Here is a 13363-nt window from a genome sequence, read left to right as displayed (position 1 = left end):
GTTAACTAATAACTGAGCTTATTTTACAGGATTACACCAGCATGACCTGACTATCCAACGGGACAAAACATTCTATAGCAACGGGCAATTCCCACACAACACAAGCATACCCCCTTGCAGTAACAACTGGACCGGATAGAACTGCACTCAGTCTACTACAATATTATACACAAATACATTCACTTATGAGTAGTTATGGGTTAAATCAAGTTAAATAGCATGTTAGCACGTTTTACAGTGTATGGCACTTTAAATGTGACTAACAGTAATCAAGTAACCTTGTAAAAGTGGTGGGGGAAATTATCAGATTTGTCTTACAAACATATTTTTTAGTTATTTATTTTTAGAAAGGCTTAGGACTATCCTTTGTACTGATGACCACACATTACGATCTGATTTCCAGTTGTTGCCCCTATAGGTCGTGCATTTTAAAGTACTAAAAAAATAAAGAATCCTTTGTGGGGCTATTGAATTGTTCTTGCCCCGATGAGAGTTAATGAAATTCATAATAATATTTAGAAATGAAGCTGGTATTTATACACTCTTAGAAGAAAAGGTTGTATATAGAAGAAGGTTCTGTCAGGTGTTTCATTTATACAACCTTTTATGCCCATCATGGATTTAGTTTTAAATAAATAATTTTGTTTTAATTATAATTTTTTATTTTGATTTAGTTTTATGAATTAACAGCTTGTAAACTTCATCACTAGAAAAAAATTTGAAATAGCCATTGAACATTAAAGTACACCTATTATACAATAATTTGAGACATTTCTACTTATAGAACCTTTTTGGCATAAAGGGTTCTTTAAAATTGAGTCAAGAACCTTCATATTACGAGTGAATAATATACCCCCCCCCCACACACACACACTTTTTCACTAAAAAACTAATAAAAATGACACTTAATTTTAACCTTTATTTGCCTTATCCAGTCCTATGTAACGTTTGGGAACTAGAAATCCACTGTTCAATTTCTAAAGTTGTCAAGACTCTAAAGTTTCATTAAGTTAGGACTAATGCAACTTGTTTAGTTTTTTCATCAATTAATGCAGAATTTTGAGTTGAAATTACTTACAATATTAAGTTAATGTAATCATCAACTTCATTATGTCAACAGAAATAATGTTTGCCATTTTAAAGTTTTAATTAAGTCGATAAATTAGAATTTTTAACCTGGCTTCCACGCATTTATGTAACTTGTGGTAAAAGGTCCCCTGAATTAAAACATTTTTACTATTTAAAGTGTTATTGACCAACATTTGTATTTGTTCTCGAAGAGCAGCAGCACATGGAATATTTTACATACCGTCAAACCGCTTGGAAACGCCAGTTCCGATGGAGCGATAATGATTGGCTAAAGAGTGTCACGGTCCCTTTGACCTGGGACTTTTGAAACAAAGAACCTTTTAGCGGCTGGGAATATCCACCAGGACAGGGACTCAAACCTTAACCTTTTGGTTATAGAGTGAATGCATTATGGATTTATGATTGTATTGTGTCTTATGATTATATAACTAGCCACACACATGCACACATATGGATCGTTCTGAACTACATACATTCAGCAGTGTCCTCATTTCCACATGCTAAACGTGTGGTTTCTTATGCGGGTTTAGCTGACTTTCATATTTTTTCTAGGTCATAATGTTTTATGTAACTCATGTCCTAAAATCAGAAAGTGAAATAGGTCATAAGAGTGAGAACAAAGCCTTACAGTGCTCCTTTAGCAGTGAATCACTTCCCTTCAAACCCACAACCGTCTTGTTGCACGACTTTAAACAACCATTTTAATGTCACTTAAAGTAGTGGTTTTACTAAAACATTCTTAGATTCTTTTATTTACACCTCCAGGTTTAGAGAAGTGTCATGCTGCTTGACATTTCAACTTTAATTTCTATGAAAGACACTTATGATGTTATAAAACAGGGGAGTGTGTGAAAAATTTGTTAGATCATTATAATTGGATCCTGTTTCTTCTCATCATTCGCTGTGAACTGATCTAAAGCTGCGATAAGAGAATGTGATGAGTGTTAGATTTCCTGGACTCAATGTTAGTCTAAATGTTAGACTAGATGTTTAAATTATATGTGTTATTTATATTGTTTTGGCTCACACATTATGTTTTTAAATGCTGTGTAAGATTTAAATTAATCAATTGACCCAACACACTTATTGTGTAGGTACATGTTTTTACATTGTGCTTATATTTTTATAAGCATTATAATTAATTACATCTGTATTTTTTATTAATACATCAATAATTGCATTGTTGACCCTACACCATGTGTTAGAGTTTTTATTATAGTTTTATTAATATTTTGAAATGGCTTTTATTTTTATATTTTTAGCTCTCATGTTAATTTTAGTTTAAATTTGAGTACTTTTGTTAATTGCTTTTGTAATGTTTTGTTGTTTTTGCTATTTAGGTTTAATTTATGTTTATTTAAAAAAAAATATATATATATATTTCCAGCTAATAATTTTAGTGCTTCAACTTAAACTTCTTTCAGTTTATTGCTAAGGCAACATTTCAAATTTACTAAATTTAGTTACATTTAACTAATATTTATATTTATTTTATTTCTGGTTTAATCAGGTGGGTTTAGTTTTGGTTAAAGATAATAACCCTGCAATACACCAACCCCTTAACCCACCCTTAAACCACACCATGAAACCTGGCCCTAACCTTACCCTTATCTCACCTCAATAGCATAAAAAAAATTTTTGCACCGAAATGTTTTTTTTTTTTTTATGCAAGTACATATTTTAGTAGTTAAGGACACTATAAAGCATGACCTCATTTGATCTTGAAAGTCTCATTTGATCTTGGAAATTTTAACTTGAGGAACTCAGCTGCCATCAAAGAATGACTGTTTCCTTCCTCAAAAAGTTTCAATTGAAATTCATGAAAAACTGAGCTAATGATTCTTTGGTGTGTTCCCTGTTTAAAGTTTAATGAACATTTGCATGACTTTGTTTAGAATATATTGGGAAGGAATTTAATGTGTCCCCATTACAGTGTAATTATACATTTAAATAGTATTAATAGTAATAGTAATTATGTACGGTTACACTTTATTTGAAGGTGTAATTGTTACAGTGTAATTATACATTTAAGTACTGAGTAATTTCAAGCAACTACATATAATTAGGGTTATGGTAGGATTCAGATTTGGTTGAGGGTTAATTGCATGTAATTATGCATAATTTACTTTTATTACTATGGTAACATGTAACATATGTAACAAGGACACTGTAAAATAAAGTGTTACCTTATGTACTTACTATAGGGTTCGAGTTAGGAATAAGGGTTGGTTTAGGGTTAGTTGCATGTAATTATGCATAATTTATAGTTATTACTATAGATAGTAAATAAATGTATAAATGTATAAAAAGGACACGTTAAATAAAGTGTTACCATATTTATTTATTTTATTAGTATATATAAAAATATATATCATTACAAATAAAAACAGTATATCATTTTTGTGCTGTCTAGTGCTGTCTTTCTGCAGGCCAAGTATAAAATATTTAAAATAATCAGAATTGAATAAAAAAATTACCCCTTTTTTCCCCACATTGCTCTAATTTCCATTGAACCTATTTATTTTTTTGCACAATTTTAATTTGGTTACTTTTTTTGTGCTAAATAAACGTTTATATAAATCATGAGCTGTACATTTGTTAAATCTTTGTTCTGTATAATTACGTTTTATTATTGGTCTTTGATCTTTTTTTTTTTTCTTTTTTTTTTTACCATTTAAAAAGTTTACCTAAAATCTACATGTTTAGGGAAAAAGTCCGTCTACATGTTTACCTAGGTACAGTTTTTTTTTTTATCTAATCTAACATTTTAAATTTCCAGCTATTTAAAGAATTTAAAGAAAGTCAATTCTTAAAATAGTATTTCAAATATTTAGAGGGATGGAACATCCCACTTTATGGCATATGAATTTAGCCGACCTACTAATATTTAACACCGTAATTTTCCCCTGTCTTCCACCCCCAATGATGTGGTCTTCAAATTCCCCTCATGAACAGCTATATAATGTTGATTTTGGGGGTGCCCTTCATCATCACCATCCTCAACATTGCTGCTACTATCCACTAACTAACACTTTCAAATACTTTTGATCACTTTTTATTTAATTTTTCACCGATAAGCGTCTTGTTTCCCTCCCATGATGAGCAGACTGGTCCTGACGTCATCGACGCTGCTGTTGCTGCTGTGTTTCTGGGTCACTTTGAGTCAAAGCAGTAAGTAAAGCTGACTTCTATCAGACATTCTCTTCTATTTCAAGTGTTTTTTTCAGGGCTTTGAATTCACAAGGCTGTTCTTGAAATGTAGCCACCTGCATTTTTATATATTTTACACATTTAGGACGAACACGTTTACCAGAGCTGAGACACTGCCATCTTTGACAATCAGGGCTTTTGCAATTGATTTGTGATGAATTTACATCTTAAGTCAGTGGTGAATTGAATAGGCAAAACAATTTAACATCTCTAATATATCAGAGCATCACTGGCTTGATATGGTTCTGTTTTTGCAGTTGCATGACCTAATAAATAAAATTCAGTTGTTATTTACGTCACTTTATGTCGTTTATGTGGAACAAAAAATTAGAAATATTAAAGAATACTTAATAAGAATACTTGTCCTCAAAATTATCATCTTTGGCCTTTTTCATATGACTCCAAGATGCCATTGGTTCTAGCATTGTTAAATGGGTTTCACAAATATGTTACTGTGCATATACAGATTCAAAGGCATTATTTTATAGTTAATTTAAAATGTACATGTATGGTTTTAAGACGAGACACTACATGCATCAATTTTGAGATTTTGGCTTTTCATAAAGTTTTTTTCAGACTTGTGGAAAGAAAATTGCCAAAATACACTTCTAACTGTATCTTTTACAGCACTTTCTCTATTTGCGTCGGTAGATTTCAATTACAGTACATATCTTTAAAGGCCGTTTTATTCTTATCTATATTCTGAAGGTTTTTCTTACTGAGGGGTTTGTTCATATATAATTTTCCTGATTTTATACAACATTTTATTCCTAAAGAAATGGTGAAAATGTATTTATTTTTGGCTGTTGGCATTTTCTGATTTGTGGAGTGATAAATAGAGATATCCAAAATCCCCTCTGTAAAAACCTTTGACTCTAATATATAAAAAAAAATGAAACAAGAATTTTGAACCTGACTTAATCCAACGTTCAGATTTATGTTCTAGAAATGTATGCAAATTAGTGCATATTTAATTAGATAACACCTCATTAGCATATTTAAACATAAAATAAAATAAAACTAATCAATCAACTGGTGAAGTATGGTGATATCTATTAGTTTTTTTTATCCTATTCACCTTGCCCAAACAGATGTTTTTACCCAAAGTGACTTTGAATAGGGTAACATAAGCAACATGTCACAGAGCCAACAATATTCATAATATACAATGCCAAGTTTACCAGAAAAGTGGATTAATGTGGATTAATGAATCTTTGAATAAACCTGTGGGACAGGTTAGTTGGTCAGGTATCATGATACCACATGAACTGAGAGTGTGTCTTGTGTTAAGGTCCGGTGAGGTGCTGTACCAAGTATTCACCGCACCCTTTACCTGTTCACCGGCTGCAAGACTTCACTCGACAGGACGGCACCATGACCTGCAACATAGAGGCTGTCATGTGAGTAACAACGCTGGTTCTGTCTTAAAATGACATGCCTCTGATATTAATGTTCTTACATAACAATGTGAAAGAATAATCTGTGATATCTACTTAATCTTGAACATTCTCTTTCCTGCAGTTTTACTACGGTAAAGGACAGACTGATCTGTGCTAACCCTGATGATCTATGGGTTCAGAAAGCCATCGCACATATCCAGTGAGTTCAGCATTACACACACTTCTTAAAAACAGTGTATATGAAGAGTTCAGATGCAAAAGCCTCTAAATGCCATCTGAAATTTTCTAATAGAATGATAATTTTTATCAAGCTCGTATATTTAAATTCAATAATTTCACTCAAATGGCAATGAAGATTACCTGTTAACTGTCATTTAAGTGAAATTACTTAACTTAAATATACAAGCTTGATAAAAATGATCATTCTATAAGAAAATTTCAGATGGCATTTAGAGGCTTTTGCATCTGAACTCTTCATATATTGATATTGAGTGAGCACAAAATGTAACCTTAGCTGTAAATATGACTAAACTGGCAAACGTAGTCCTGACCCAATTCAAGGTTTTGTAATGTGCAAATGTAATTTTTTGATGTCTTTTTTGATGTACTGGTAAATGAGCTGAAGTTAAATCTTGAGAAGCCTCTCTTAACGGCTTTATTTTGTTTCTCACAGGGAGAAAAAAAGGAAGTCAGCATAACGTGGACTCCATCAAATCGGTCTAAAGTTGCCTTAAATTGAACAAATCATTAGTAACATGAAACACATTGATTACAATTTATTTTTATAATTAATTAATAAATAAGTTGTTTTGACAGCAACAATGTGTCTTTTTGTTTTGTCCGCTATTGTTTCATCTGCAACATTTCTAATAAGGTTGACTAAGTTTGACAATATGCTCACAAGGTTGCTCTGGGATTTCAACACTCTAAATAAATCTTTACAGCAGTACACCTGGGCAAGATAGAAATATGATTAAACTTTATGGCAAAAGTGTGTGTGTGGTTTGGGAGGACACAAAGTAGACAGTAGGTGGCAGTATGTGTCCACTTGCCAGCAGCCCAAAATGAATCATTGAAGTTTGGTGTTAGCAAAAGCATCACAGTACAGCTTAGTAGTAATTACTTTGGACTTTTTAACCAACCGTTCCCAGAATATCAGACTAGGAAAATTCACATCTTCAGGTCTTACCCTGAATACTGGATGTGTGTTGAGTCCCCTGCTATATGCACTCTTCACTCAAGACAGTCTATCTGCCCATGTAACAAACAAAATTTGTAGATGATATTGGCTTTATCATGAACAATGATGAGTATGCATAGGCACGAACTACAAAATCTGACCGCCTGGTGCTCCAACAATAATCTCATTCTTAATACCAAGAAAAAAGATAGAGAGAAATAAATGGAGTTGCTGTGGAGAGAGTTCCCCGTTTTAAATGATTGGGGTTGAACATTACAGAGGATTTTTTCTTGGACTACATACACACCTCAACTGTCATTGGAAAAGCACAACAACGTCTTTATTTTCTGAGAAAATTAAAGAAAGTAAGATTGCCTCAGAACTTTTATCGATGTGCAGTGGAGAGTGAACTGACTTGCATCACATCCTGGTACGGTAGTTGTACAAGAGAGGAACAGAGGGCTGTGCAACTAGTTACCAAAATGGCACAAAATATCATTGGCACACAGTTACCAATGTAACTCATGTCAGAGCAGAACCACCAAATTGATTTGAGATCATCATCCCACTCACCCTGCACACTACCTCTTTAATCTCCTTGGTAGGAGATACAGAATAATTTACTCTCGTAGTACAAGACTGAAAAATAGCTTTTTTTGCAACTATTGAACACTTCCTGACTGGTTTCCCATCTATAAATTATATTTGTAATTGCACTGCAAATTACACTTTAAACAGTCTTTTTCTTTTTATAGGGATGCACTGATATGAAAATTTGGCCGAAACCGATAATTCTTTATATTTGAAAGCTAACGATATATTGCCCGATAAATCTAAATTTAAGTAAATATAAGTTTTTATATACATTTTGAGAGCATGATTGCAAAAACATAGTCTCACTATTAAAAGCCATGTCCCAAGCACACAATTATAATGTTCTCAGTGTCATTTTATGTAGTCTATAACAGACTTGCGCTGCACATGTTGCACTAAACTCTATTTTCCTTTTTTGAAGTGATTTCAATCATATTTCAAGCAATTCAAAACCATCATGGCAAACAGTGCGCATCTGAAGTGTCTCAGCTAAAGGCTTTAAACTATATGCCAAATTTTCATATCGGTCCGATAACGATAACATTAAAAATGATCATTTATCGGCCGATACCGATATGGTGGCAGAAATATCTTGCATCCCTACTTTTTACTGTACTAATTGTTTTATCTTATGTATCTTTTTTATACGGACAGAATGTTGTTGTTTCGCACAGCAGTATAATGACAATAAAGTCTTTAACTTTAGCAGTAATTAATCCAATGCATCCTCCTTTTACATTAAGTAGGGGGGAGTTTTGCAATTCTCTTTTCATGAGCTTACAACAGAATCGCATCACATAGCAGCCATATTATTTATTCAGGCCACAGTGGGCACAGGGCCGGTGTGGTGCCGAAAAATTTCTGCCTGCCAGATTACGCCTGATTCCCCAGCATGGTTATTTTATTAGGTGTGGGGTTAGGATTAGGCAATCAAGTAGAGGCTTCAACAAGGGGGTGATAATTTGGTATTGAATCGAAATGTGGGCATTATTATACTTTTACAGTTAATCTGTGCAAATATAAGTGATTAATGTAAACAGACAATCATTGAGATTCTAGAGTAAAATGCTGCTATCTAACAGTCTCTGAAATCACAGTATGCAGTTGCCATTAAAATTGTATATTATTCAAATGATTACAATGAAAAGTATAGCAACTAGTAGATACTGTTTTTTTTTTTTTTTTTACTTTCCTGTCTATAGTTTAAATCTGCAGACTTGCATCAAACCTCTGTATTCTGGTTAGAATAATTTTTTTGGCTCTAGTCCATTAAATGATTAGCCTATGTGAAATGTGAAAGGGACATGTGAAGGCCAAGTATGGTAACCCATACTCGGAATTTGTCCTCTGCATTTAACCCATCTAAGTTAGTGCACACACATTAGGAGCAGTAAGTAGTGAACACACACACACACACTGCAAACCATGGACACAAACACGGAGCTGTGGCAGCCATTTTCATGGGTTACCAGTCTGACTCTCTAACCATTCCCCCAGGTCAAATGTGATTTGAACCAAGATTCAACATGTCATCATAATTTGATTGTGATGTGCTTGGGTTTTTAAGCTAATTTCCATAATGCAAATTTCCATAATGACCAACGCAGTCTACCAAGAGCAGCACAAATAAAAAATAACGTGGCTTGGCAAAAGTTATTTTCAGTAAATTGACGAGTGAATTGCATAATTCATTTAACTCTCCTCCCATTCATTTGTGTCTAAAAGGAAAACTCCTACAAATGTATATGCAATAAGGTGTCCACACCTGTGCATCGCCAGTTTTTTCTCACTGCGTGTCTTAGTAAATCCTGAAATAGTTTTTTAATGCCAAAAGAGGGTTTGTGCTTGTGCAAGCTGTTAGTAAATCTGAAAAATAGGTTTGAAATAGCTTACTGTTGACAAACCCACCCGCTATCTAAGTTGGGACTGACTGCTTTTCCCTGAACTTGGGGCATTGAGAACTGCCAAAGTCATCATGTTTGCAAACAGCCATAACCTTTCATTTCATTTCCTCAGTATTTTTTTTATTTAATTTTTTACCTCATTATTGTTCGTTGGTGATTGGGAAACAGTGAATTAAAGAGTAGCCCATGTCAGTGTTTTTAATGTCAAAAAGGGCAATGGCCTTAAAACAGATACGGGTCTTACTCTGCCCACAGTGAGGCTGAACATGACCTGCAGGGTAACAGGTCCAAACTGGAGAACTGTTGTCAGCATTTTCATAAAAAATATCCAACATCCTTGTTTTATGAAAGAGGAACTTACATGGATGAGCATGTCAAAAAACTCTGCACCGAATGATTTGTAAGAGATATGTCCAGTCAGCAGGTCCTTTTTGTAAAATAACCCGACAGGCACAACGTGAAACTTGTGCAGAGTCTGTGAAGATATCTGGACACTGAGGTTATGCAGGTTATGTTTAGTTTAAACCATTAAGAATTAAATAAATATCTGTGAGATGTTCCAACTAAAAGCGTTTTTTAAACTCTTTAAAAAAGGACAAAAATAACACATAATTACATATATGCTGTGAAAAAGATGGAGGATGTGGGAACCAAAATCCATTTTGGCCATTGCACCACATCTGTTTCCTGATAGACAATGTTTATGATAATAGGCCTACATTAGTGCAAACAGAGCTGTTATATAATGAATCAAAGTAAGTGACCTCCCGGACTCTGGAAGTCAATTAATTTTCCTTACCATAGCCCATGTGGCTTTTACGTTTTTAAAGAACAAATTACATATTTTAGGGCTTTGTTTGCTCTTATGTATTATCATATTTGTCTATCAGGGCACAGATCTTTACTCTGGGTAACCTACAGTGGGCAAATTGGACTTGTTACAATATCAAAATTCTTGTCACCATCCTCCATCATTTTAAAATGCACAGCATATTGCTGTGTAATAACTGTCATTGGCAGGTTGTGCTAACACGTGATCATTGTTTTTGTCAAGATATTCATTTATTTTTTAATGGGTTAAACTAAACAACCTGAGGAGTGAAGGGTCAGTGTCCATATGGGCTGGCGTGCAGCATGTAGTTGTTTTATTCAAAATAAATTCAATTCATATATATTTGTCAAGATCATTCTAATTTGCTTTGAACATTTGTGTGAAGATGTGTGTAAAGCTGAAGTTTATTTTCTTAGAATCAACTGCATCAAAATGAAACTGAATCGCTGCAACAAAGAATAAACCATTCATTCTTACCAAAACAGAAAGCTGCTAAAAAGTTGTTTTGTCACCAAAGACTACTGGAGAAATAATAAAATAAAAAACCTAGTGATTCGAAAAACTAGTGATCTCTTTCGTTAGGAACATTATAGAATTAAGTAAACATAAAATACTTAAAACTAAAAGTGTCAGAATATTACAAGCAACTGCAAGTGATTAACAAAATGAACACAGGATTATCAGAAAAACCCTCCAGTCAGTGCAGACAGTGAGTTCAGTCACTAAATGATATGCATTGCAGATACTGTGTTGTATTATACAACTTTAAAATTACACCTATTCATTTCAGTCACATGACTTTTCCTGATCGTCCACCATATTTATAACCATCAGCGAGGCAAAATAATGATGGTAAATACAAAAATATCATTTCAAAGTCATTTGTTTGATGAATAAATATTGCAATTACTGTAAATGTATCTCCTTTATTGCGTGAATAGTTATGTGACAGAATTTCCCAATTTTTAAAATGATGGGGAATTTTTTTTTAATTAATTAATTAATAAAAAAAACAACTTAAAACTGTTTTTGAAAACAACATATAAAACCACTGCAAGCGAAAAATACAATTATTCACTTCTGTTTTTTTGTTTGTTTGTTTTTTGACCGGTGGAATATCAAAACAAGGACACAGACTCAACTCATTTTCATTAGATATATGCATTTTGTAGATCAGTTGTACAAAACAAGCAGAGTAAGGTTATGTCACATTAATACATTGCAATACAATGTTGTATTTTATAATATTTATGATATAAATGCCAAGATTATTGTTAACATTATTTGATATCATTTAGAATAATTATTTTGTTAATATCAAATGAAGATACAGTATATTAGAGAGATCTGTGATTAACAGTATATGTACTTATCAGGACACAGACAGCAGATTCTTACAAATCATATAAGATTGTATGAGCTCAGACTGTTAGAATGATATTATCCTGCTTCAAAGCTTTTATTTATTTTTCATAATCTTATTCATTTATAGTAAGTTTTTAACCACTCTCCCAGGCCTCAGTTTCCACTAATTTGTTATCATAGCTCTTGTCCTCCATGAAACGGATGTGTACTCCGGGTGCAATAGCTAATTCGGATTTGTACTGATAAACATAAAAATCTTTGGTTCCATACTCCATCTTTTCAAAATTCACAGCATATTGATATGCGTCATACTGTTCATTTGTTTTTTGTGAACTAATGTAAAACCCCACCCATGAGTACTTGAAGGTATTTTTCCAGTCTGTGAAAGTCCTCTTGATATAAAGCCGAGCACAAGCTTTACCATCATGAGTGAAGAGCTGCAGACCAGCATCATACGTCTTTATTTTAACAGGGAGGACATTGTTAGCATCATAGAAATCTGGTTCGTAAAAAAATTCTGGATCAGACCAGGCAGATGAGAGTTCAGGATTCCCTTTGTCCCATGTTGATGTCACTTTTTCATCACTCTCCCAGGGTGTAGTTCGTGCTAAAACATTGTTATATTTTTTGTCCAGAAAGAAGCGGATTTGAACTCCAGGAGCAATGACCGAACCTGTCTTGTATTTGTATATATCATAATCCTTTGTGCTATCGTCTTTCATTTTTGCAAACTTCACAGCATACTGATAAGTGGAATAGTCATTATTTTTATCTTGTGAGCTTTTGTAGAACCCCACCCATGAGTTGTTGAGAACGTCCATCCAGTTACTGAAGGTTTTCTTGATGTAGAGTCGAGCACAGGCTTTGCCGTCTTCAGCGTAGAGCTGCAGACTAGCGTCAATCCCCTTTATTCTGATGGGGATCACTCTGTTAGCTCCATCAAACTCTGGTCCATACCAAATATTTGACATGTGCAGTTGAGGTTGGAGACCAGCATTCAGGGAGACAGAAGTATCTAAAGACCCAGATGCTGTATCAATGTTAAAAATATGTTTGCTGACCTGCGTAGGATCTTTATTAGGATCACTGGAAGTAGTGTTTTGGCAAATATCAATGTACACATACATATAGTTTTTCATTATGTCAGCAGGTATCTCCCATATAAGTTTTGAGTAACCTTGTGTAGTTGTTTTAATCTCTAGTTTAATTCCGTCAAATGTGTTGCACTGGGAAGGGGCTGAGCGTTTCTTTCGGTTGTCTTTAGGCCTACAGTATTTGCCGTTATATCCTGTCTGTTCCAGAAACTGATTGCATCTATCATCATCATCTTCATTATCATGTTGTGATGTACTGGAAATAACATCTTGGCAATTAGTTTGTCTGATGCTCAAGATTAGTGCAGGATCAATCTCATAAGTCTCAGAAGGATTAAAGTCATTGCTGTTAAGGTAATGTGCTGTAATAAACACATTGGATATTCTGTTTGTGTCTGGTCTGTTTCTGTCCAAAGAGATGATAAGCCTGTCCATGTTTCTTTCTGGTAGATTGCTGTTTCTGTAAAACCTCCGTGCATACTCCGGCAAAGCACGAGCACGAGGATCATTTAGATTACCAACAGAATAGTAACTTAGCCCGATGGGAAGAAAGCCCTCTCTGTTTCTAAACTGATGGAATCCATAGTCTCTTCTAGGATTAAAATTCAATTGGATACGATTGTTGTTTTGATCAACAAACGCGTTTTGGGCAAACCAGAACAATAATTGGAGTCCATGACGTGGATGAGGCTTTC

The 13363-nt window shown here is 33.8% G+C and overlaps 2 protein-coding genes and 1 long non-coding RNA gene across 3 annotated transcripts in view; 2 read left to right on the top strand and 1 right to left on the bottom strand.

Annotated features, from left to right (window-relative positions):
* The window catches only part of LOC309501511 (phospholipid scramblase family member 5), a 113689-nt gene that overhangs the window by 45915 nt on the left and 54411 nt on the right, over positions 1-13363 (bottom strand). The window lies entirely within an intron of this gene.
* Positions 3825-6521, top strand: ccl20a.4 (chemokine (C-C motif) ligand 20a, duplicate 4). The gene is made up of 4 exons (XM_082173733.1): positions 3825-4260; positions 5591-5699; positions 5821-5898; positions 6373-6521. The coding sequence occupies exons 1-4, from the start codon at positions 4185-4187 to the stop codon at positions 6395-6397; spliced, it is 288 nt and encodes a 95-aa protein (XP_082029859.1). The 5' UTR covers positions 3825-4184; the 3' UTR covers positions 6398-6521.
* The window catches only part of LOC309501594, a 29316-nt gene continuing 25400 nt past the window's right edge, over positions 9448-13363 (top strand). The window contains exon 1 of the long non-coding RNA XR_014206948.1: positions 9448-10918. This is a non-coding gene — a long non-coding RNA (uncharacterized lncRNA). The remainder of the gene's footprint in view (positions 10919-13363) is intronic.

This window comes from Leuciscus leuciscus (genome assembly GCF_965113295.1).
Source record: "Leuciscus leuciscus genome assembly, chromosome: 6".
NCBI classification, from domain to species: domain Eukaryota; kingdom Metazoa; phylum Chordata; class Actinopteri; order Cypriniformes; family Leuciscidae; genus Leuciscus; species Leuciscus leuciscus.
This window is presented reverse-complemented; position numbering and strand designations above follow the sequence as displayed.